At 45.1% G+C, this 26,143-nt stretch overlaps 1 protein-coding gene across 1 annotated transcript in view; it reads left to right on the top strand.

Moving 5' to 3' along the window:
- The window catches only part of KMT2E (lysine (K)-specific methyltransferase 2E), a 110,523-nt gene extending 84,905 nt beyond the window's left edge, over window positions 1-25,618 (top strand). Inside the window, exons 15-25 of the mRNA XM_015415081.1 lie at window positions 6,281-6,445; window positions 7,128-7,436; window positions 14,180-14,434; window positions 15,254-15,398; window positions 17,302-17,555; window positions 18,108-18,164; window positions 18,334-18,903; window positions 20,376-20,668; window positions 22,099-22,187; window positions 22,447-22,538; window positions 23,455-25,618. Coding sequence (XP_015270567.1) covers window positions 6,281-6,445; window positions 7,128-7,436; window positions 14,180-14,434; window positions 15,254-15,398; window positions 17,302-17,555; window positions 18,108-18,164; window positions 18,334-18,903; window positions 20,376-20,668; window positions 22,099-22,187; window positions 22,447-22,538; window positions 23,455-24,945 — 3,720 coding nt within the window. The 3' untranslated portion in view covers window positions 24,946-25,618. The remainder of the gene's footprint in view (window positions 1-6,280; window positions 6,446-7,127; window positions 7,437-14,179; window positions 14,435-15,253; window positions 15,399-17,301; window positions 17,556-18,107; window positions 18,165-18,333; window positions 18,904-20,375; window positions 20,669-22,098; window positions 22,188-22,446; window positions 22,539-23,454) is intronic.
- The last annotated feature ends 525 nt before the right edge of the window (window positions 25,619-26,143 follow it).

The raw sequence follows: 26,143 nt of genomic DNA, 5'->3' as shown, positions 1-26,143 counted from the left end.
TCCCCCAACTAAATACCCTAAGACCAAGCAATGGCCTAGACAATCTTGGTCTTCTAGACAACCGTACAACAAATCGCCTACGGATCAATGGCAAAGACCTCCCTCTTCTCAGTCAAGGTCTTTTCCCCCTAAGAATAAAGGACAATCATCGGGTGCCTATAAGTCGAAGTTTCCCAAGAATCCCAAACAGGGGCTTTGACTTCAGCCTTACTGCTCATACTCGCCTCGCTCCCTTTCTTCACGCATGGCTGGACATTTCTACAGACAAATGGGTTCACTCTATAATAAGAGATGGCTATCTCATAGAGTTTTCTCAAATCCCCACAATTTCCCATTTCGTCGGAACTCCAACGTCACCTGTCCTGATGCAAGAAGTACGATCTCTGTCACTGAAAAACGCTATAGAGATAGTCCCGGCGGCAGATCGTTGCCACGGGATTTATTCCAGATATTTCACGGTCCCCAAGAAGGACGGAGGACTTCGTCCAATTATGGATCTAAGATTTCTCAATCGATTCATTGTTTACAAAAAGTTTCGTATGACCACTTTGCAAAGTATTTTACCACTCCTGCCTCCAGGGACATGGATGGTCACTTTAGATCTCAAAGACGCTTATTTTCACGTCTCCATCCATCCTCGTCACAGAAAATTCCTCAGATTCACGGTCGGAGAGGACCATTATCAATTCAAAGCCCTCCCCTTCGGGCTCTCTACCGCCCCCAGGGTTTTCACGAAGGTAATGGTGGTTGTCGTCGCCCACCTTCGTCTTCAGGGCATTCAGATTTTTCCGTACATAGACGACTGGTTAATGGTGGCAGATTCAAAGGACTGTCTCCTTCAGCACATCACCATTACACTGTCGACCCTATCCTCCCTTGGAATTCTAGTCAATTTGCAGAAATCCATGCTGCAACCTGCAACTCGCGTGCAGTTCATAGGAGCTGTCATAGATTCCCTGGCCACTCGGGCCTACCTTCCTCGCCAACGGGCAGATACCATTCGTCTGGAAATTCGACGTTTGTTCCGATCCAATGTGACATCAGCAGTCCACGTTCAGCGGATCCTGGGTCTCATGGCAGCCACCACCTCTGTGATCGAGTGTGCACGCCTTCGCATGCGTCCGTTGCAGCTTTGGTTTCTAAAGAAATTTCGCCCCTCCTTTCACCCCCCAAGTCTTCGACTAGTCGTGCCTCCTCAGGTCCTTACCTCCCTGCAGTGGTGGCTCGTGGACACCAATTTGCTGGCGGGTGCACCGTTCCAACCGATTGTTCCCGTGATGTCGATCACCACAGACGCCTCCCTGTGGGGTTGGGGTGCTCATACGGACGACACTTGTGTGGGTGCTCCATGGCAGCCCCTTTGGAAACGTCATCACATCAACTATCTGGAACTGCTGGCCGTAAAATTTGCCCTCAGATCCTTGCACAAACAGGTTGCAGGGAAAGCTGTGTTAATATTTACGGACAATACAACTGCAATGGCTTATATCAATCGCCAGGGCGGGACAGTGTCCAGATCCCTTTGCAGGCTAGCTATGGACATATGGGAAGAGTGCCTTCATCGGAATATCACTCTCCAAGCTGCCCATCTGCCAGGAACTTTGAACCAGCAAGCAGATTTCCTGAGCAGAGGAGGAGCATCGGACCACGATTGGGAGCTGAATTCAAAGTATCTCCTCCCTCTTTTTCAACGTCTGGGACATCCCCACATCGATGTTTTTGCAACTCGATTCAACAAGAAGTGTCCCATGTTTTGTTCCAGAGCGGGGTTGGACCCTCTGTCACTGGGGGACGGCCTGTTGATATCGTGGGCTCACAACTTTCTGTACCTATTTCCTCCGATTCCGCTGCTTCACAGGGTGTTGGTGAAAATACAACACGACAAGCCCCATTGTCTTCTAGTAGCCCCCTGGTGGCCTCGGCAAGTTTGGTTCCCGACACTGTTGAGGTTAGCCAAGGGATCCTTTGTACACCTGCCGCAGGAGTTGGATCTCCTCCAGGCTCAGGAGGGCCAGGTCCTTCACTACGATCCTCTGAGTCTCAAGCTGACTCTGTGGGAAATACGCTTTCAGTGATGGACGCTCGTATCAATGATGTCTTGTTGAACTGTCGTAAACTGTCTACTCGGACTTCCTACACAAGGAAGTGGAATCTATTCCTGCAGTATTTGAATTCCTCAAATCTACCTCCTCCGCCAGTGGATTTGAGGTCTATTTTTGCATTTATTTTGTCCAGAATGGACTTGGGTCTCAGTTTTTCGTCGGTTAAAGTGTATTTAGCTGCGGTGTCAGCTTTTCATCCATCTGTTGATGGGTTTTCAGTTTTCTCGCATCCTCAGACAAAACAGTTTTGTAAAGGCCTTATTCGCCTGTACCCTCCCCGTCGTCCTCCAACCCCGGCCTGGGATTTGGCTTTAGTTTTGCGTTTTTTGATGGGAAAACCTTTCGAGCCATTGGCCACTTGCTCTCTAAAATTGCTGTCACTCAAGACTGCGTTTTTGGTGGCCATTACCTCTGCTCGTCGGGTCAGCGAATTGTCTGCTCTGAGGTGTGATCCACCATACTTAAGTTTTTCCCCACATGGGGTTTCATTGTCTTTGGACATCTCCTTTTTACCGAAAGTTGTTTCGGAATTTCATTTACGTTCAGATGTAGTTCTGCCATCATTTTTCCCGTCTCCTGCTAATGAAGAGGAACGGAAATTGCATTCTCTGGATGTTAAGAGAGCGTTGTTGTTCTATTTGGGCAGGACTAAGTCTTTTCGCCAGTCTCCAGCTTTGTTTGTTGCTCACAGTATGCCCTCCCAAGGGAAGAAGATCTCTTCCCAGAGGCTGTCGAGATGGATTGTGGAGGTGATCAAGCTATGCTACGCTTTGGCTAAGAAACCTCTTCCAGGTCAGCTTCGCGCCCATTCTACGAGGGCGGTAGCAACTTCCACAGCTTTCCTGCGAGGTATGCCGTTGGAGGACATCTGCAACGCTGCGACTTGGGCTACTCCGCTCACCTTCGTGAAGCATTATGCCCTTGATGTCCGGTCTTCTCGTCGTGTGGCGTTGGGTCGGTCTATATTGCAGACGGCGCAGATGTAGGGCCTCGGCCCCTCCTCCAGGTAAGAGTTATTGCTTGCTATTCTCCCAAGGGTGTGATGCACAGAGACCACGAAGAAGATAGACAGGTTGCTTACCTGTAACTGGTGATCTTCGAGTGGTCATCTGTGCATTCACACCACCCGCCCTCCTTCCCCTCTGCTCTCGGCCCTTCATCTTGTTTCTTTGAAGGCTGTTGGGCGGCGGTCAGAAGGAACTGGCGGGATCTGCGTGCCCCTCCTTGGTCATGCGCAGTGGAGCCGGCGCGTGACCTGGGAGAGGCGCGAAAATCCCTTTTGCTAGCTACCGGTACCGAGAAGGTCAGCGCAGGCGCAGTATATCCCAAGGGTGTGAATGCACAGATGACCACTCGAAGATCACCAGTTACAGGTAAGCAACCTGTCTTTCTTGCAGTTGGAGAGCTTGTATCTTTGTCATATTTTTGATCAGCATTTTTGTTTTTTTGTAATTAATTTTGAGCCCTGCCACTTCTCCATATTCTTGTATGGCCGCTATCAATCTGTTAATTGAATTAGATGGGTTTTCCAAAATAAAGGCCAAGTCATCCGCAAAAGCTAGAAGTTTATATTCTTCTCCTTTAAATTTCAAACCTCTGATTTGGCCATCTGCCCTAATTTGGTCAGCTAACACATCAAGAATCAGAATAAACAATGACGGTGACAGGGGGCAACCTTGTCTAGTACCTTTATTTATCTCAACGGTATGAGATAGGTTTCCATTAACACATATTTCAGCTTGTTGTTCTTTATATATTGCTCTGACCATTTTATAAAAATTCATGCCTACCTGCGAGTATGTCAAGAGTTCTGGGAGAAAATTCCAGCTAACATTATCGAAAGCCTTTTCTGCGTCTAGGAATATTAGCGACATTTGCTTGTCTGGGTGAGCTTCATAGTATTCTAGGACATTCAGTATTATCCTCACATTATGGCATAGTTGTCTTTTGGGAAGGAAGCCCGCTTGATCTTGATAAATCATCTCCGATAAAACTGTTTTCATTCTGGTTGCTAGTATGGAGGCGTATATCTTATAGTCTACATTTAATAGAGAAACTAGTCTGTAATTTTTAACTTCTGTTAACTAGTCTGTAATTTTTAACTTCTGTTTCATCCGAATTTTGCTTAAGTATTAGTGCTATCAGAGCTAATTTTGTTCACAATTAACATGGTGTTGAAGAGTTCAGTTCTCAGTGTTATACAGCTTAACACGGTGGGTTGGATCCAGCCAGATTTTTAGTCAATCTCACCCTATTCCTCTTCTTTGTATAGCCACCATCCCACACAGCTTTTGTCTGTGCAGGTTCTGTGATCCCCAGCATAGTCTTTCGAGTGGCCAAAGGAACCCTATGCTCCTTTTTTTACCAGTAGAAAAGCTGATTAGATCCAACCCTGTATCTAACTATGCTGTTAGTTAGTCCTATTGTGACTGTATAAGACTGTTTCTGTCCAAATAATACACTTTCTTTGTTTACTGATAAAGTTGAGGTATTTTGGAACAAGTTTTATGAACTGAGAAACAACAGACAAATCTTTATGTTTGGGTTTTTCCCTAGTTTTGGGAGATAGTGGCCTGTGTCCTACCAACTCCACTAAACAGAGTTTGAAGCCTTCCTCTCACTTAATTGGCTCTTCTTGCAATGAAACAGAGGTAAAAACTGGAGGAAAGCTCTGTAGCCTGAAGCAGCTTCCTCCAGCCCAAGGAACGATACCACCCAATTACCACCCAATGAGATACAGCATTTTTGACTCAGCTCTTGGGGGGGGGGGATTTGATGTCACTAACAAGAATCATTGTCTATCAAATTTATATGAATGCATTTTCTACACTTCAGAAAGCCTAAACCTTAGTACTCAATCGTTGCCAACAATATGCCTCTCTAGACCAGGCCTTGACAAATTTTCTTTGGAGCTGGGAGCCAGCTCCAAAATGAAGGAGTGCAGATTCATCCTCCCAAACACATACTTTTCTTTCTTTGTTCCCCCCTCTCACCATTGGAGGAAAAGTCTCTTACCATTGCCCACCCCTCCAAGCTACCCGCCTGCCTTCAGCTTTCCCCCAGCTGTCTAGGCAGGAGAGAGCAGCAGTCATTGATCTCTGTTTGCGGCGGTGTGTATCCATCCTAGGAACAAATTAACTCTGTGTTAGAAGTTTTGCAGGGCATTCTTTTTAAGGGCTGACTTCCCTTTTCCTGCTTCTCTGTTTAAACTCTGTCACAGAGTTTCAGGCTGAGGACCACTAGAGCTTTAGGTGCCAAGAACAAGCTTCAGGTCACAGTGGCAACCAGTGGCAATTGTCAACGCCTGCTTTTGATTGTGATAAATTGAGTGGTTTTTTTCCACAAACTTGTTCCTCCTATATAATCAATAGTGTAATTATGAGTACCGTTAAATGTGTATATTTTGCCTATGTAAGTTTGATTGCCCCTTAGTCTGGGACAGCTAAGATTAAACTACTTGTGGCTAATCTTTCAATTGTAAAGTTTTGTAAATGGTACCCCCCAATATAATTGATGCAGTATTTCTGCTCATAAACTGAAAGTACTATATTAAATTCTGGATATACTGTATTTTTAAAACATTAGCATTTGTAGTGCAGAGAAGACAGCCTTCAGGTATTTTGTAAAAGAATTGCTAAATCGAATGAGGAATAGATGTGGTGTGTAGGAGTACTAATACATTTCCAGTACAGCTGTTAGTCAGCTAAAACGGACAGAACTCTGTGGTTGGATCCTAAGCAGTGTGAGTAAATTTGTACCAGAGGAAAGTAGTTTCTCCACTTTCACTGTAGCCTTCTGTGTTCTTCCTCTACCCCAGAATTTTACTTCTGCAGGTCACTAAACCCAATTGTGGGGAGCAAATTGGAAGTCTGCAGTAGGAGGAGGTAGTTGGCAAAACTCCCACCCACCCCCTGCAGACAGAAAAGGTATTCCATTGGAGGAACGGCGCCTACACCAGTGGAGTGGCACCTTAGCACCCAGGCCTGTGTTTCTTGGGTTTTTGGAGCTGTTCATGTCAAACACTGGTCTATATAAATACCACTCCAATTCCAGTTTGCCTGAACTTGGCTTGTATAGAAACGAATTAGAAACAGTGATGTATTTCTCATACTTCCATTGTAAGTAATTTGTCTTGCGTATGAATTCTTTGAAAAAGAATGATTTCTTCCATTCTGCAGACCAGAGAAGAGCGGAAAATGGAAGCAATCCTTCAAGCTTTTGCCCGGTTAGAAAAGAGAGAGAAAAGAAGAGAACAGGCTTTGGAAAGAATCAGTACAGCTAAAACAGAAGTTAAGTCTGAATGCAAGGATGCACCGATCATCAATGACACCGAATTTGTTCAGGTAGTTTCAAGAAGTTTGATTAAGTTTTAAGATGGCTTAAGAGCGCAAGTCTTTCACAGCTACCCGATGTCAGTTTCTATGATTTGAGCAACTCAGGGTGTGACTTCTTCATTCTGTTTCATCAAGGTTTGTACTGGCCCAGGAGGGAGATAAGTGCAGTTGCTTTTGCAAACCTTCTGAAATCCTGTTTGGACCATATGAATACCATTCAATAAAACAACTAGATTTGAGTCCAGGAGCGCCTGGTAACTGGCAAACATCTTGGTGGCCTCTAAGGTGCTGCAGGACTCAGATCAAGCTGTTCTACTGTAGGCCAACATGGCTACCCTCTGAAACGATATCCGGTAAAACGAGGCTCTCTCGAACACCAGTTCTGTGTCACCTACTGCTGAACATTCCATGTTACTTGATGTAATAATGTGCGCTGGACACTGCAGGTTGGTTTGGTAGTGCAGAAAAATACCAGGCAAGGTTTCTGTTGTAGAAGATGTTGCCCCACACTACTGCAGCCGGAGCATCAAAACTGCCACAAATATTGAGCAATAATATGCATTTTTAATAGCATCCGTTTCAGATATGTGGGGTTTTTGTAATAGGAATAATCCCAGAGAAAGAGGGTTCTCTTCTGTTATAGTAGGTGTGTGACTGATCTGACTTCTTTGTGTTACTTTTATTGTATCAGGAACCAGCAAAGGAGGAAACTGCCACCAAGCCAACCCCTGCCAAAGTCACTAGGACAAAACAAAGGAAAAGTTTCTCTCGGAGCAGAACTCATATTGGGCAGCAGCGGAGACGACACAGAACTGTTAGCATGTGTTCAGATATCCAACCGTCCTCTCCCGATGTGGAAATTAGCTCACAGCACAATGAACCTGAAAACACTGCACTTACAGCTGAGCCTGAAACAGAGACAACTGTTGCTGAAATAGTTACTGAACCAGAAGCCCCAGCACTTAATAAATGCCCTACTAAATACCCTAAAACAAAAAAGGTATGTGTCCTTCTAAACCTTACCTGGTCTTTCCTTAAAATACATATAAGCAGGGGTCTAGTGTCCTATTTTGGAATGAGAGGGAGGAGAGGTTGTATGTATATTTTGGAAAATCTGGGATAATGTGTGAGCACCACAAGCAATTGAGATTATCAAAGAAGGCAAAGGTACTTCCTGCACACGTGTACACGTAGTCTCTTACTCCAGGGGAAACAGGAAGACTGTAGGTCTGCTGTGGCTAACAAAGGACAAGTTCAGCACCTGCACATAGAGGAATTTCCATGGACAGAAGGAGCACTCTTTTCTCCCCCTCTCAGCAGCATGCCCCCAGCACACTGTATTCCAGGCTTTTGGCAGGAATAGGAGGCCTGTGCAATCTCCTGACTGCAATCAGTCAATGAACACATTCTTTAGAGTTTGCATTCCTTGACTAAGGGCTGGTTGGGACCATGGGAGGTGTAAGCGGGCCTCCCATTCCACACAACAGACTGGCTTGCTCTTTGCATGTGTGCTATGTGGGGGAGAGGAAACAGGGCAGGTCTCAAGGAAGGGCAGAGGCCCCTGTTGGGCATATGCAGCTTGCCCTGTGCACTTTGCAAAGGTCTGGGAGGCAGCAGAGGAAATGCTCTGTCTTCTGTTTAGGCAAGCAACAGGTGGGGCAAAGAAGAGGAAGATGGAGCAGGTGGCAATGAACTTCCTTCCAATTCTGAAGCAAAGGGGCTGCCAAGCATATCACAGCGGGAAGAGTTTGGGTGGGGGGTCTACAAGTTGAGAACGACTGCCCTGTGGGGATCCCTCTGCTCAACGGGGGGGTGCATTCATTGTAAACGTGGTGGAGCCGTACATATGTTTATCAGGAGGTTTTTCTAAACTCCAGAGTGAGTGTCAGAGACACTTTCTAGACATGGATTAATAAATTAAGTGGGCTAGGCTTCATGGAGACCAAACACAAAGTAAGTCTTACAATCCAGACGGATGCAGGCTTACCAAGAACAGGGCTGCAATTCCATGGGACTTTTGGCAGCCAAAAATTGGAATGCAAAAAACCCTCTGAATTTAAAATGGATGCTACTAATGCACATTAATCAATTTATATTAGATAAAATTTTAGAATGCACATTTTAAAAATTTCAGTTGTGGAGAAAGGAAATATATTTTCCGGTGGTCCAGGGTGGGGCAGTCTGAACCTATGGGAAGTAGCTCCTCCCTGGAGGCAGGCAGGGTCACTGGCAATGGTTGATCCCCTTAGGGGAGGAGCTTCTACCCAATTCTCAGTCTTGGCCCTGCATACAGGGTAGTTAGGCATCTCTGGCTCAGCTGCTTTCGACTGAGATCCCCTCAGTCAACAATCATTTTTATTTGCAGCCCCAGGTCTCCATCTTGGGAGTAAAGGAGGCCAGCTCGCAACAGATCTGACAGCTATCTGAGGTAGATCACACTGGTACAACCTTCCTAACTCTTTCTTTCCCACTCCCCCCAAAAGAGAAAGAAGAACTCCTCCCCAGCAGGGGGACAGCCATGGGGACTCCAACCTTCGGGTTAGGAGCGTCCCCGGTTGCTCCAAGGCTCGCTGAGCATTGGTGGCTGCTGTGGTGGGCACCAAGTTTTCCTCTGGCTGCCTTGCGTGTTTTAGGGGTACTTTCGGGCTGCATCATCTCTAGGAAGACCCAGCTATTTTTCAAGTAAGGAAGGCACAGCAGCTTCAGGCCCAGTTTTTTCCCCTTCTCCCCCCCCCCCCCCCCCTTTTTCTGTTTTAATGAAAAAAAGTGAGAATGGTGACGTTTTGGAGAGTGCACCTCAGGAGGAGATGGCCCTCGGCCTAGATCTCCTTTCTGGGGGTTGGAGTTAGCAAAAGCCTCTCTTCTAGATCTCTTGGAGGGGATAATGCTCATTCCAATTTTTTAGCATGGATTAAGGGAGAGATGCAAAAGGAGATTAAAGCTCTCTCTCTCTCTCTCTCTCTCTCTCTCTCTCTCTCTCTCACACACACACACACACACACACACACACACACACACACACACACACACACACACACACACTCCCACACCTCTCTGGGTCTGGGAGGAGAGGGAAACACAGATCTCCTTTTTCTCCCCCTCAGCCAAAGAAATGAAGGAGGTTCCTTCTAAGTATTCCTCTAGAGATCCAAGCCCCCTAATGGGCCAGGAGCCTGATAATAAGGCTTGCAGCTATTTGAGGGGGGGGCATTTTGGGGCCACATCCCACCACCCTTTCCAAGAGAAAAGCTTGGGCTGGAGAAAGGGAGCCAGCTGGAATGCACTCTGCATCATGTTAGGCATGGGCACTGCTTGGGATGGAAGCAGGCACTCAGCAGCAAGGGCTGTTCTGCAGGAGGCTGGGTGCCCCAGGGGTGCCTTCGGAAAGGCTGGTGGAGAGGGGAGGCAGTGCCTCTGCTTAAGTTTGGGCTCTGGCACTGCTCTGGGCTGCAGTGGACTCCTCACATCCACCTCCATCGGCTGCAGCACACAGGGCCAGCAAAGCCCTGAGGCAGCCTGACCAAGCTCGAGGTTGCCCACTCCCTGGTCACATCTGCTTGATAGCCCACTTAGTCCGTCCTCCTGTGCTTCGGGGCAGCCCCCTGGGCAGAAGAGCTGCAGAATGAGTGGGTGCAGCTGCTCAGTGGCTGCCCCTCCCTACACATGCAGCGGGCTGAACTGAAGCTTTCAGCCCCAGGCAAGGCCTCTCGTGCACCTACAGCAGGGCCAACAGTGCCTGTATCGTGGGCGGCGGGCCAGAGAAAGGCCAGGCTGGAGAAGCAGATCCAGCCAGAATGTGCTGTCTGCTGCAGAGCGGAGAGTGCACCAGCTAGCTCACCTTCCCATAATTCGATTAATAATTCATTTCCTGCTAATCTAATTAGTGATATGATTAAGGTCCCCGCTCCCATGCACCACCATACAAAAAAATTCTGGATACGGGCCTGCTGATAATTCTGATTCTTCAGACTCTTCCTCCCCAAGGGAGGAGGGAGAATTCTGAGGAAGAGCTGTTAGTGACCACCATGCAGACTCATCTCTTTCTGCAGGAAGTCTTCCATAAGCTTCTTCCCAAGTTGTTCCACGTCCTGGAGATCCCATACAGCATAGAAAGCCAGACCCATCTAGGCCTTTAGGCTCGGTTAGGGTTTTTCCTTCATTTTCCATCAGTCTTCAACAAAGTGATCAAATGGGAAGCCCCTGCTAGAACCAAGACCAACCATCTGATCATCTCTCGTTTCTGCTTTTTAGTACCAGAGGCTGCAGATCATTTAAAACTTCCCTTAGTAGATTTCCCAATCGCCAGCCTGTGCTCTAATTCCATCCTTCCAGTGGAATCAGATGGCCTCCCTAGGAATCTTTGTGGTAGGAGGATTGATCAGTCCCTGCGCAAGAACTTTGAGGCCTTTTTGGCTGCTCTAAGGGCCTCCACAGCAAGCTTTTTTCTAGGGCGGTCTACTCATGGGGTTCAGATCTTTCAGTAGCGGACAACATCCCTAAAGGGCTGAAAGTTAAACTATCGAAGATCGCCCTAGCCACTGCCTTTTCCACAGATGCATCACGGGACACGATTCAACTTTCAGCTAAGGCTATGGCATCCAACATTACAGTTAGGCGCACCATCTGGCTACGGAATTGGGAAGTCAACTGTTCCTCCGAAGTTCTAGTGGCTAGCATCCCATTCAAAGATGATATTGATAGGTACTTGGTAGAGGATAAAGATAAAAAGAAGTCTTTGCCCACAGATAAGAACGAAGAAAAGTTAACATTCCTTTTGTGACACCAAGAGAAGCACCACCCGGGGCCTCTAACTCGTCTTTTACCAGACCAAACAACCAGAGCTCTCAAGGAGCAAAGAAGAACTCTGCTGCATGGCTCTGGCAGCTAGCCAGTCCCACCAAGCATCAGAGGTCACCTTCAATATTTTGCAGAGTGTTGGAAGTCATCTATCAGCAACTAGTGGGTACTGGACACAGCCACACAGAGATAACTCTGTGGAACCGCAAACTGTCCCTTGTGACAGGTTCATCCAAGTCCCAACCAGTTGATGCCCAAAGAAACACCTCCTGCTTCAAGCCATCCAACACCTGTTGGACATTGGAGCTATAGAGCTGGTCCCAGAGGACCAAAAGTCATCTGGGATTTACTCAATCTTGTTCATCGTTCTGAAGAATGGTGATGGCAGAGCCATCCTGGACCGGAAATGACTAAATAGATTAAAAGAAGAAGGTTCAGGATGGAAATTTCCTTGATTTAAAAGAAGAACTTTATGTGCTCCATAGATCTTTCAGAGGCTTGTATCAGTATACCTATTTGGGAAGCTCACAGGAGGTTCCTTCGCTTCGCCTGCAGTGGAAGATCATTTCCAGTATTGGGCTCAAAACCTCCCCAAGAGTGTTCACAAACGTGCTGATCATGCCCTTAGCTCTTCTCAGAACCCAAGGTGTCTGTGCATTCCCATAGCTAGATGATATTCTTATCAAGTCCCCTCTCTTGAACAGGAGGTGATAGACGTGGAAAAGACCCCCTCTTGCCTTCAAGACCACGGTTTTGTTATCAAGTGGGAGATGAGCGGTCTGCTACCCACCCAGCAGGTGCTACATCTATGGGTCATAGATACCACTCAGGACCAAGTCTTCCTGTCCCAGGAAAGGAGGGAAAAGATCCTTTCTCTGATGTGGGAGTCCCACTTGGAGCTCATACTTCTGGCGAGGGTTTTGGTGATGATAGTCTCCTGTCATGATGTAATTTCATGGGTAAAATTTCTTGCTCACTCTCTACACAGGCTGCTTCTTCCAGGAAGTGATAGCACACAAAAGACTCATGAGGATCAAGCTTTCAGACCTCTTACAGGATTTTCAGTGGTGGATGCACCCATCCAGACTTCTAGAAGAGTCACCCCTCAAAGACCCTAACAGGGCACTTCTGACCATGGATGCCAGCCTTCAGGGTTGGGGAGCCCATTCCCAGGGGAGGATGGCTCAATGATTCTGGTCCCGGGAAGAGGCCTGTCAGAGTATCAACTTCCTGGAACTCAGGACAATCATGTGGGGCCTGTTAGCCTTCCAAGATCTGCTGGTTGGGAAGGGTGTCCTTGTCCACACGACAGCATAACTGCCAAATCCTACATCAATCACCAGGGCAGCCCGAGATCCAGCTCTCTTCACTCAGAGGCGATACAGATTTTGCTTTGGGCGAAGACCCACCTATGGTCCCTCAAGGCTGCCCATATGTGGCAGGGGCATTCAACACCCTGGCGGATGGGCTCAGTTGGAAGTCCCTGATTATGTCAGAGTGGATGTTGAACAGGGAGATCTTCCTTCAAATCTGCCACAGATTCGGCATAGTAAAGGTGGACCTCTTCGCATCAGAGCTCAACCATCAGGTTCCAAAATTCATGACAAGGAAGAGGTGTCCTCAAGCCATAGGGGAAGACAATCTAAGTCGCGATTGGCGAGATCAAATTCATCCCAAAAGTCAATTTGACCCTCCGTAGGTCAGAGGAACTAGTCCTCCCCCCACTTCTGTCCTAACCCAGAACATCCTCAGGAAAGAGAATGGCATTGCTTAGATGTCTGGAGTGTGCTGAGCTTTTATTTGGACAGGATTAAGTCTTTTTGCAAGTCAGATTCCATCTTTATGTTCTTTAGGAAGGGCTTCTTGGGGAAAGGAGTATCTACCTCCATCCTTAGCAGATGGGTCAGGCGGTGTATTCATCAGCTGTAATAACCCTTCCTAAACGGAGCAGCAGCTTCAGTAGCTTACCGGGCTTTTCCCTCCTTAGAGGTGGTCTGTCGTGCAGCCACCTGGAAGTCAGTGCATTCTTTCACCAAGCATTACCACATTGATAAGGCAGCCTTTCCTGATGCAGCCTTTGGTAAAAAGGTTTTTCAGCATGCCTTTTCAGGCTTAGGTTCGTTTTCTCCCTCCTCTATGGACATACTGCTTTTTTATGTCCCATAGGTTCAAACTGCCCACCCCCCACCCCCACTTGACCACCAGAGAATGGGAGGTTTGTTTCACTTACCGTGAATCTCCCTTCTTGGTGGTCGTCGGGTGGGGCAGTCTCTTCCCTCCCAGGGGTTGAGCCAGTTTCCCCAGATTTGCCTGTGGCCTGTTTGAGGTATGCTGCTTGATCCTGCCAGTGGATCTCTTGTAGGTCTCCAATTAGTTACCAGTTTGGGCTCTCCCACCATTCTCCGTGGGGTGCTTCTTTTGTTCTCAGGCTGTTGGTTGTGTGGATTGGTTTTTTCTTTCTTTTCTGGTGTCTTTTCTCTGTTGTGAGTCTCATATGTGAGAAGTGGACTGCTTCGGATCCAGACTGGGAACTTGGTAGAAGCTCCTCCCCTAAGGGGATCAAAATTGCCAGTGACCCTGCCTACCTCCAGGGAAGAGCTACTTCCCATAAGTTCAGACTGCCCCACCCTAGGACCACTGAGAAGGGAGATTCATAGTAAGTGAAATAAACTTCCAATCTCCATCTGTGCTGGCCAACCAGATAACAAAATTCTCCACTTTCTGGGTTTTGACATAGAATCCAACCTAATAAGTACTAGATGATAGAAATTTGTTTTCTAAGTTGGTCTAGTGGAAGGGTTCCAACTGACATTTTTAGTGTGCTGTGTGTAGGAAAGACAGTTTTTCCTCAAGTCTTGCATTCTCATTCATGCCTGAATATATTCCCTAGATGCAGCTGGGAACTTTATGTACTGCTCTGTTAACACTATTACCCTTTCTGTTCAGCACTTGGTGAATGAGTGGTTAAGTGAGAAGAATGAGAAGCCAGGCAAACCAACTGACAGCCTTTCAGAAAGGCCTCTGCGTATAACGACAGATCCGGAGGTTTTGGCCACCCAGTTAAATTCGTTACCCGGTCTCACTTACAGCCCACATATCTATACTACTCCTAAGCACTATATTCGTTTTACATCACCGTTCCTTTCGGAAAAGAGGAGGCGGAAAGAACCTGTGGAGAACATTATTGGCTCTTGTAAGAAGGTAATGTGTCACCTTGATTTATCTTTTTTTTAGAAGTTAATATAAATAGAGAATTTGAAAACAATATGCCATCTGATGTGAGCAAATCAACTTCTACTGTGTCAGAGACCCGAGCCTGGGTTATTGCTCCTGGTCCCTTGCTTGGAACCCCTGAACAGTTTCCCAGACCAGTGAGTCCTCGAGGTTGGATGCACACTAGAAAACCAGGCCTTTAAAAATACATAAAGATTTATTAAACAGTTAAAAGAATTCACTACATAGTACATTCACTATGAAGCTAACTTTTCTAATACATTGTATACCTGAGGATTAGATGGCAAATGTTCTTGCGGCATAAAATACAAGCAGTAGCATAAAAGCATTCGATATGTTGCAGTCCATCATGATGAAGCATAACATATCAAAGCATACTAGCATGGTGTAAACATAACATCAGCATGAATTCCTCTGGCCTATACCCTTATTCTAGCTTTTTACCCTCTGACATCAGGTGGTCTCTTGGGTCCAATCAGGGCTCTTCTTTGACGGAACTTTCCAGGTGATGTTGGCAACTGCTCCTAATTCCTCCCTTACATCTGGTTATACAACTTAGCACAGGTTCTCATGATTAACCAATTACCACATTCTTGAGTCCAGCCTTGAAAGAGATAAGGATGGTAGCTGCAGGGACATTGAAATTAGGAACACCTGGAAGCCAGACTAGGCCTTCTAATATTCGTGTTAACCCGTGAGGGAAATTAGAGTGTTTTTGGCATCTGTAACGTGTAGCTAATATGAACTATATATTAACATTTGGTTTGTTCCATTTATTTGTTGCAGCGTTGGTTGAAGCAAGCACTGGAAGAAGAAAACTCAACAGTTGTAGATAGGTTCAATTCACCATCTCATGAACGATCTAGAAGTCCTACAATCAATGGTGAAAGTAAAAGCCCCCTGTTGTTGAATGACAGCTGCTCCTTACCAGGTGAAGCTTTTATTTTTCATATGCTACTAGCAATCTTCTGAAATCCTTTTAAAAACTGACAAATAGTTAGACAGCCACAGTTATTTTTGCACTGCATTGCTGATTGTTTTGCTCATTCATTTAGCATGCTTATACCACACTCTCCAACAAAAAAAAGGTTAAGTGTTTACAGGACATCAAGCACACAACAGTATGCAACATGAAATGATAAAAATATGAGAATGTGCTAAAGCCAACCTAGAAAAAGCAGTGAGCTGATAAAAAAGAATGCTATCAAGTCACAACAACAATGACATTAACCCTAATTTCTAAAAACATTAAAACCAAAATATCAATAAAGCAGCTGAAGGTCTGATAAAAGCAGAGCGTCATCAGAAAACCTGAAAGGGCAATCCTGGTGCAGGTAGATTAATGGATTGGGCACCAGGGAGGGGAGGGGTAGAGGAGATATTCCATAGAGGTGTCCCAGTTGTCTTTAATGGCTACCTACCTTACTTGCTTACAGTAGGGTCACATGATATAGGCCAATGGGAGGCTCAGATGGACAGGTTCTTAGGGGAAATCTCAGGCATAGGCAATTTATGGCTTTAAAGGTAAGAGCCAGCACTTACAATTGACCCTAGTAACAAACAGGCAGCCATTAAAGTTCTTTAATGTACCAGTGGACTATGCTGCCTAGAATCAGTACCACCTAGCAGTATTGTTTCTCCAGTTTGAACCAAGTGAGGTTTCCAGACTGACTTCAGAGGTGCAGCCCCATGTAGAGCACATCACAGCAATCAAACCTGCAGATGACCAGAGCTGAACTGTAGGTTGCAGCTGGCCAAGCAGCTGAAGCAAGTTAAAGGCACTATGTAATTCAGATAAGACCTGAGCATCTATTTGAAGCAGTAGAGCTAATTGCATCTACAAATGGCTGACATTCCTCAAGTGGGAGCGGGGTAACCCTATCAGGAGTACGTCGAGTCTTGTTTCCCTGACTGGCCTTATGATAGACAGTGATTGAACTTCAGTTTATTGGCCCTAACTCAGTCTATTACTACCACCAGTCCCCTGTTCAATATATCCACTGCCTCACTTGTTCTTGGTGAAAAGATGTGTTACCCTCCTACATATGGTACTCAGTCCTTAGTCTGACCTCACTCAGAGCTCACATAGATGTTTAAAAACAATGAGGGCAGATTAGAACCCTGTCTGATCCCATAAATTGTATAAGGCTTGAACAGTAGTTTCTCCACACCATCTTCTGAGATAGCTAGGAATGGAAACATTGGAGTGTGGTGTCTTCACCTTCACCCAAACACCATTCCAGTAGGATACCATGCTCAGTGGCGCTGAAAGCCTGAAAGAGATTCAGGAGAATAAACACAGACAAGCTCCTTGTCTTGCTGTAGGGCATCTGGCAGGTTCAGTCTCAAACCCAGGCCTGCAGTTGGATTAAAATGGTTTCTCAGTCTCATCTAACACTGTCCCCACCCTCTTGAGAACATTGCATCCAAATGGGATATTTCCGACCTTCTCGTGCTAAGGAAGGCATCTTCAAAAGGGGATTGTAGTTTCCTTCCTGCTGTTGCGTGTGCATGTGTTAGTTTCAAAGTCCCACTGCCTGAAGCCAGGGAATCCCCCACTAGCTGGCGTGAGTGGCTGCTTCTCTGTTTTGAATAGTGGAGTGTCCTTCAGAAACTTTTCACTTCACAGTTGATAAGATGCCGGTGCTTATGAACACTAGGACTAAAGCTACCTTAAGGACTTTTAATGGGGAGAGAGTGGGGTGCAAATATTTTAAACTTTGTGTCTATTTAATATCTGGCCTGCCTAATCATTGTGTTCAAGGTTGCCTTTATGCCTTTATTGAGAGCATCACTAAGCTTGTTTTCTAACTTTTGTGCCTCTTAACACACAGACCTCACCACGCCACTAAAGAAGCGGAGACTGTATCAGCTGTTGGATTCTGCCTATTCAGAAACCTCCACGCCTACTCCTTCTCCATATGCCACACCAACCCATGCTGATATCTCTTCCTCAGATCCCTTGTTGTTTGCTACTCCACCTAGAATAAAAGCAGAAGATGAAACCTGTAAGAATGGTTATAAGCCCATTTGCTCTCCAGTTACTCCAGTGATTCCCTGTGTTCATGGAAATACAATGCACTTTGAGGTGAGCCTTGCACAGGTCTTACTTTTTCCAGTTGAATCACCATTGGGATGGAAGTGCTGTCTTTTAAAAAAAATGTTACAATTAATGCAGCCATAATAAGGGGACTCACTACTTCCCTGTTCACAAATCAGTAGGAGTGCCTTTGTAATTCTTCAGATTTCAGTATGTTGATGAATACCTAGTAAGTGTAATTGCTCAGTCTGCCAAAACCCCATCTCTAAAAATGAGAGAGACATCTTGGTATTGTTTCCAGTAAATGAGGAAGCCATTGGCCATGCAAGAGCTCCATATGTGCATACAGATAGTTGCTGATTTGGGGCTAGCGTCCTGCTCACTGAACTTGAAATAGTTTGTGCGGCAATTGATTATCGTGAATCATTTCAAAAGTAACTTGCACAGTTTTAGTTCATGAGGCAGGCTAAAAATCAAACAAGCACTTGGAATGTTGTTTTCAAAATTGAAAGCTGTCTCCCCTTCCAAAACTGTTTCGTGTGTTTAAAAAAAAGAAAAGAAAGAACTTTCATTTTACACTTTCTTTTTCTTTTGGTGCAGAACATTTCTTCACCTGAAAGTTCCCCTGAAGTTAAGAGGCGAACATATAGTCAAGAGGTAAGCGTGCCCAAGGTTTTTGGGCAAAGACTTCAGTTTGGGGTTTTTATTCAACTCTTTCTGCAAACTGGGCAAAAGTAAGCAGCTGTGGAAAGGGGGTGTTGCTTTATTGTACTGTGAGGCTATGTTAAAAATGAGCTTAACACCAGGATGATTTTCTTTTGTGTAGGGATATGATCGGTCATCAGCAGCAATGTTGGCACTTGGCTCCTTTCGGAATTCCAACCTAACAGATATGTGCCTGCAGGAAATAAAGACTATTGGATATCCTAGTCCGAGGAATAGGACTGATGGAACCAGGCAGTGCTCCGGAGAAAAAGAAACAGCTGCAGACCTCCAGTTGGGACTCGAAGTAATTGAGCAAAGTGCACTGCATCAACCATTGGATACCCCTGGCCATGATAGGACTGATTCAAGCAGCCAACTGGAAACTGCTCCATGTGGACGGGGAACAGTTTACTCCACCTGGGTAAAGAGTCCCGATAGGACAGGTGTAAATTTCTCTGTGAATTCTAATTTGAGGGATTTAACGCCTTCACACCAGTTGGAAGTAGGAGGTGGATTCCGAGTGAGTGAGTCCAAGTGCCTGATTCCAGATGATGCAAGAGGCATGTTCCTGGAAGCGCCTGTTTTTTGTACTTCTGAAGATGGACTTGTAGCTGGCTTTGGAAGGACTGTCAGTAGCGACACCCTGATGGATGGCAGTTGCACACCCCTGAATCCTCCACAAAAGAAAAAGGTTACAACCTTAACCATAATTCATATATTCTGCATAACCTGTTGTGCAAGAGAAATTTTCTAAGGCACTTGTTAACCTAAGAAGTTTGTATTCTGCCTTGTTTCAAGTTCTAAAGTGGATTACAATTACTACAGACCAGGTTTAGCAATGTGACACAACATTATTGAGGTTTATCAGATTGGTTAGCCATAAGCGATAAGTGAAGAAATAGTGAGTAAAGTTAATTTAAAAAGTTTTATTTTCAACTTTTATGTCAACTTCTTCCACAACCAGGTTGAACTTTGTGCGGGTTCTGAGGAATACGGATGACTGGGATGAAGTGAAGAAGTTTGAATCAGTGGTCATTTCAGTATAGGAACAGCTGGAGACTGGTTTGGATCCACATGCTGACTCCTCACGTAGTGGAAGGGGAGTCCTTGGATCCAACTTCTGTAATTGGAACAAAGTGGGTGAAGTTGGGCTTGCTCAGCCATGCAGCAGCTGCCTTGGGGTTTTGTGGGGCTGCTGCTGTCAAGACCTGTTCTTCTTTAACTTCCCTAATTTCTTTTGTTGCTAACAAGATCATTTTTGAGTGGAATATTGCTCTTTAAAGCAGATTATTGCCTGTTTGGGCATTATTCCCTAATGCATGAATGTAAAAGTCGTATCAGTGATAGAGGAATAAGGGTAGCTTCAAGGCAACTTGTTCCGCTCAGTACGTTCTTGAGATTAGGAATTTAGATTACTGGGGATCAGTGATGTAAATCTAAAGTGAGTAACCCTTCGTTTATTTGCATTGTGGCCAGGAGCCACATTCATTTACGTCAATTTTTGATCACTCTCATCATTGATAGGAATAGGCTATTTATTTTATAAAGATCCTTTCTGGGAACTAAAAACTGCTTTTCAGCTTCAGAGACAAAAAATGAGAGTATTCTTTTAAATTTTTCCCAAATGCAAGAAATACTCTGTGCCGTGTGTATATTTCCATATATGGAACATAGAATGATCCAGTGTTTCTTCAGAGGTGAATAAATAAAAAACTCAGCTAGTACGGATCTTTAATAAATGAGCAAGTTGCTGGCTGTGGAGCAGAGACCGCAATATCAAATTGAGTGGCAACAGGTTCCAGTCTGCACCCTGCTACTGGGCCACTTAATCTGCACCTCATACTGGCTTAGCTCCATGTTCTAGTGCAAAGGACAGCAGAGAGAGACCAAAATCCCTCCCTCTTGATTCCTGCATTTTACATACAGTTCCTCATTTTTCACCTCCTTCCAATTTTATATTAAGCTTTCCAAAACTTGTGTATGGGCCTGAAAAGCAGTGGAAACATAAAGATTGTACCAGAAAGCAGCATAAGGCACTATTATCTGAAAAGATGACAAATATGCGGCTAGATGTATGTTTCATTGTTTTGTTTTTACAGCATTATAAATGTGCCTAACACTTTGAAATGAAAGCTCAACTTTCCCTTCTGCCTTTTTAAATAGGTGTCACTTCTAGAATACCGTAAAAGGCAGCGAGAAGCCAGAAAAAGTGGCTCGAAGGCTGACAACTTTTCGCTTGTTAGCATGTCACCTCATGCTGGTGGTGGAGGAAACAGCCTTAGTGCTGCTGATGGGTATAACAGCAGTGACAATGGGGAGCCAGTGGAACGGGAGCACCCGGGAAGTCTCCCTCTGCCCCTGCCAGCCACTGATTACAGTGCCACTTCTGAAGAAACGGAAAATTCCTCTTTGTCAAAAGAAGCTTCAAGTGAGAAGAACGAGCCAGAGGTTCAGTGGTAGGACATTTTTGAAATTTCTAATGGCAAGTTGACACAGTGGCCAAGTGGACTTTTGAACACATGTCCTGACCCCCAAGCTTAGGTGGTACTTTTTGGGAGCCATTAAGTTGCAGCTGAGGATGTGTGGCCCATTTGCTTGAACACAGCTTGGCGGAATTAGTTGTAATACCGGGAACACCCATGTCCATGAGAGGAAAGTCATGCTTCTGAGTAGTCAGGGGGCAAGCTGTTTATGCTTCCTGTGGATGGCTGCATGTCTTGTATTTAAAAATTGCTTTCTCTGCTCTAAAAATGAAGGATATGGCTGTGGTCATAAGAGAGAACAGTAGAAAAATCTGTACTCGGGAGGGCAGCAGTCGAGTCCAATGGCACCATGGACACCAACAAGATTTTGGGGTGTGGGGGTGTGTGATGAGCTTTCAAGAGTAAAAGTTCCCCTTCATCCGATTGAAGAACATAAATTGGGTTTGTTTTAGCCAGTACCTTCTCCTTTCTCTGTCTATACATATCTTATAATATTTTCCCCCAAGTGCAAATCAGACCATTAGAACTTAGGTTCCGCTTCATCAGCTGGTCCTCCAATAATGAAGACATTATTATTTAAGACCAAAAACAAAACAAAACCCACACACCTTTCACCCAGGTCAATGTAAAATGTACACAGTATGGTGCCTTTTGAAATGTGTATTTCCTTTGTATATACATCTTCCAGTGCTGTCAGGCATATGTATTTCATTGTAGAGGGCACAGAGCCCATGAACCAGCAGTCCCAAACCTCTCCTCCTTCTGAGTCAAGCATGCCAACTGTTCCTCTCTGTACAGCTAGAGATGCAAGAGACCTGTGGACGCGACCCCCAAAGAACCCAGAGTACCTGCTTTTTGAAATGAGGAATGACTTTGGTGGTTGTTGGTTCAAGACAACTCAAATAATTAGTTAAAAGCTACATTCTCGCTTATTGGCACACTTTGCTGCAGCAGTATTCAGTTTCTATTTGGTCTGTTCTGGAAGTATTGAATGTTCACATCTAAACATGGGTACTTAACCTCCTATGAATTGCTAATGTACATCTGGAGGAATTATCACACATATACAGCTTCATGGCAACAGTCCACCTGATGTTCATGCTCTTAACATTTGACAACTTTTATCATCTGAGTGTGTATTTGTGTTTCCCCAAAAGCCTTGAATTCTAAAAATCCCACATCAGGTCCTCATTCCTTTAGAATTGGACTTCCTCATACAAATGGAATGTAAGGTCCCCTTTGTAGCCGTGTATGAGTTCCATTTGTTCAGCAAACCTTGAAACATAAGTATTTTTGATTACCTCCAGAGCACTTGGATCCTAAGTGAGATTTATTATACATACACTGGTTACATACAAGTATTTATAACTCTGAGTAATTAAAATTCAAATAATTTTTTTAAGGACTGCTTCAACTTCAGTGGAGCAAGTGAGAGAGCGAAGTTATCAGCGAGCATTGCTTCTAAGTGACCACCGGAAAGACAAGGACTGTGGTAAGAAACTGTCTCCTTCAACTTCTAGCAGTGTTGTAATGCTTTTAGTCTACTTCAGCTTGAGGGAGGTTAACCCTGTTAGCATTTCAGGCTGAAGTCAGATGGGGATAGGTGAGAAAGCAAGAGTCCATATTCATTTCAATCCAGAAAAATGGAGCTTTAGATTTTTTTAGCACTTCAGTAGTTTGATCCAACCTACAAGAGAAGTCTTCCAACCATGGTGCAGTTATACCGATGCATTTTCTTACCCTTATTGCAGATCCTGATCCTGAAAACCCTGAGCCCACAAGTGAATGTCCATCCCCAGATACTTCTCTGAAGACTTGCAAGAGTCCTTTAAAATTGAACAAGGTAACAAAATAATCCCATTTCTTAAATGTGCACAGACATGGTTTAAAGGCTATTACTTCTCCCCTGATTCCTGGAACCTGAAGGTGATGCTCAGAATTTAGCTTTATTTCATCTGTATATAGAAGCAGTTATAGCTTTGCCTGCCAGTCAGTGGCTGAGGACAAATGGGAAGTTTTGTGCCCTGAGACTGCCCAGCCACTTTTGAGAACATCCTTGTGGGAAGTAGTCTCTTGTCAGAGCCATAAGGACGGCCTTGCTGTTCTCAGTGCTGATGTACGGTTTGGCTTAATGAGTGTGCATTTGTATGAGTGAGTTCTTTAAAACTGCCATCTTCACTACTGAAACTTTTCAGTTGAAAGTCACCCAGAAAAGCTTTTGGGTTGCATCTAAATCAAACACATTTGCAGGAGGAACAAAAATGAATGCACTGCTTCTAAACCTGATGCAAAGTCACTTCTAGGACAGTAGAATCCAATTGCTTTTCTGTTCAGGTGTGGTTTCGAAGCCCTGTAAGAGTGACATAGTATCCCTGATAACCACATGATATAAACAGACCTGCACTGTTGTGCTCTCTGAAACACAAACAGATTGAACAGTATTTGTTACATTGTTAAAATAATTGAATGAATAATCAACTATGCATCTCAAATAAAGAGCAGTAAGAGACATTTTATCCTGGATACCTTAAAAGAGAGAAAAGCAGAATCCAAGCCTGCACTTGAAAAGGTGCCAAAAATATGAATAACTTTATAAAAAAAATACAAAGTTTTTCAGAAAGGAGACCTGGCTTACAGAATTTAATCTAGTTTAACCAGAGAATCTGGTTATTAAACTGGACAATAAATCTTGATCATTATGTGGATATGTTTTAAACACAAGTGGATCCGTATTTAAAGTTCTTTTTTCTTTGTGGTAGCCTTCCTCACCGAGTCCTGTGGCTCCTGCCCAGTCTCTGGGGAGAACACCTACAAAGCAGGATACCCAGTGGGATGCTGCAGCGGCTACTCCAGAGGCTGAGGGCGCAACTCACCCCAAACCTGACCAGCAACCCAAACAGCTGACAAGCACCGTCGAAGCACTTTCAAAAAACCACCCAGCCCAGGCCCATTTGCGTAGCACAGCAGAGCCTCTCTCTCACGCCCAAAAGCTGCCTTCTGCACCATTGAAGCTACACTGTTCCCCTTCACCTCATGTAGAAAACCCTCCCAAGTCCTCTACTCCTCACACACCTGTCCAGCATGGCTACCTTTCACCAAAGCCTCATTCACAACAATTAGGATCGCCATATCGGTCTCATCATCCTCCGTCACCTCAAGTCGGAACACCTCAGAGAGACTCTCACAGAAGTTTTTACCCGGCAACGACGACCCTTCAGCCTAACATGCAGCAGCAGCCGCCCAGCGGGACGCTCTTTTCCCAGACTTCTTCTGTATCTTACAATCAATTCCGCCAACAAAATCTCAACGCCAGTGCCCCACCTCCACCCCCACCCCCACCCCCTTCCTCTACTTATTATCAAAACCAGCAGCCCCCCTCAGGAAATCTGCAAAACTACAGTCAGTTAAAAAGTAGCATACCACCCCAACAAACTGTGTTTCCCTCTGGACCAAATCAAGCCCTTGCCGGTACCGCATGCCAGCAGCCAGTTTCAGGGCACCATGTAACCAGTGGGCATTTTTTGCCATCACAGACTCCAGCTGTTGCTGCTCCTCCACCGCCGCCGCCACCTCCTGTGCCTGGACCACATCTCGTGCAGCAGCAAAGCTCTCATCAGCAGCATGCAGCGGCACACGTTGTAGGGCCGGTGCATGCTGTAGCAGTGGCTCCTGGGTCACACCTCCATTCTCCAGCTGCTGGGCATCATCTCCCACCCCCTCCTCCTCCTCCCGGTCCCCTTCCTCACCTCCATCCTACTCACCCCACAACAGGTCACCAAGGTTTGCAAGCACAACACCAGCATGTAGTCAATTCAGCTCCTCCGCCACCACCTCCACCACCCTCCAACGTTTTAGGTTCTGGGCATCATGTGGCATCAGCACAAGGACTGCACCATCCATCTCATCAGGGGCCCCCGCTTTTTCCTTCCAGTGCTCACTCAACGGTCTCCTCCTACCCGTCACAGCCTCCACACCATACTCCGTTGGGACCTGGACCTCAGCATCAGCCTGCTGGAACAGGCCCCCACGGTCCACTCCCAGGGCAGGGTCCTCACCTCCAGCCTCAAGGACCAAACAGTATTCCAACACCGACAGCGTCAGGGTTCTGTCCTCATCCTGGCTCTGTCTCCCTCCCTCACGGGGTGCAAGGACCTCAGCAGGCATCTCCGGTGCCTGGGCAAATACCTATTCACAGAGCGCAGGTGCCACCAACTTTTCAGAACAATTATCATGGTTCAGGGTGGCATTAAAATGGACCCCTTCTAAACATTTTAAAAATGTTATGTAAAAACTGTATATTTCATATGTACCTGTTCAAGGTACTTTTTAAAGCTTGTACATGACTTTGTATAAAAGCAAACACCAGTGCGTGCGTGCTCTCTCTCTCTCATTGTATTTTTCTCATTTTTGCTTTGAAAAATTCCTGACACTGTGCCCGTTGAGCATTTTTTACTTTGTAAGTGAACATTCCAGCTGTTTGTTCTGGCAGTAGATTTGATGCTGCAGAAACTTTAACTTTTATTGTTGCAGTTAAATTCATTTAGTGAATGTTTTCTATATTTACTTTTTATACATATGTAATTAAAATAAGTACACAGCTTAGTGATGGCACTAACAGGTTTTTTCCTCTTCTGTCAACAGTTTTCGTGTGCATATAGATAGAAAATGCAATACAGATTTTTATAGTTTGGTGTGGACATGGCTCTTATTTCAAGTTATTTGCAGACATTGTAATTTAATGTATAGATTGTTTCTAATGTCTCCTACAGGTGCTGTAAATACTGTTTCTTTTTGCGTGTAAAACTGCTTAACGCTGCTCCTCATTTGATATAGTATTGTACATACAAGTCTTTTGCAAAAACGTGTGATCTTTGTGGAAGTAGTACAGTATATGAACTTTAATTTTTTTAATATACTGTCACATTGCAGCACTGGTTGGGCATTTTAATTCATGTTAATAAATCACAATTATGTCAGTTTTAACAAACTGTCTTGAGAAGTTGCTGTTAAAAAAAACAACTGGTATTGACATTACACTGACAAGGATTGTGCTCTGCCTAAAACCGTCTACTACTCTCAGCCTCTGGCTCATTGATGCACTGGAAATGAAGGTGATTCTGGTATCCTGGGACTTGAAGCATTAGGAACACCCAAGGCCCAAAGAAGCAAATGCCACAATTAATGAACACTCTAGTTCAGTCTGCTTCTCCTAGGAAAAACCTACCTTCGTACTATCACCATCCTATCTCACACATTTCGTTCTAATAACTTCTAAAGTCCTATTTGAGGCTCCATAAAAAAAGGGCCAGCAGCAACCGGCTGCACTTCTGTGTCATGTCAAGGCCAATAGAAGTTGCCACCACAGCAACACAAATACTCGCTTGTGCAGGGGGTGGTTGTTCATCCACTGATGCAGCAGGACCTAGTGATAGTGTGCTGGGAGAAGGG

Source organism: Gekko japonicus, unplaced genomic scaffold (assembly GCF_001447785.1).
Source record: "Gekko japonicus isolate JY-2015 unplaced genomic scaffold, Gekko_japonicus_V1.1 scaffold5, whole genome shotgun sequence".
In the NCBI taxonomy this organism is placed as follows: domain Eukaryota; kingdom Metazoa; phylum Chordata; class Lepidosauria; order Squamata; family Gekkonidae; genus Gekko; species Gekko japonicus.
The sequence above is the reverse complement of the archived record's forward strand: the minus strand, read 5'-3'. Positions and strand labels throughout refer to the sequence as shown.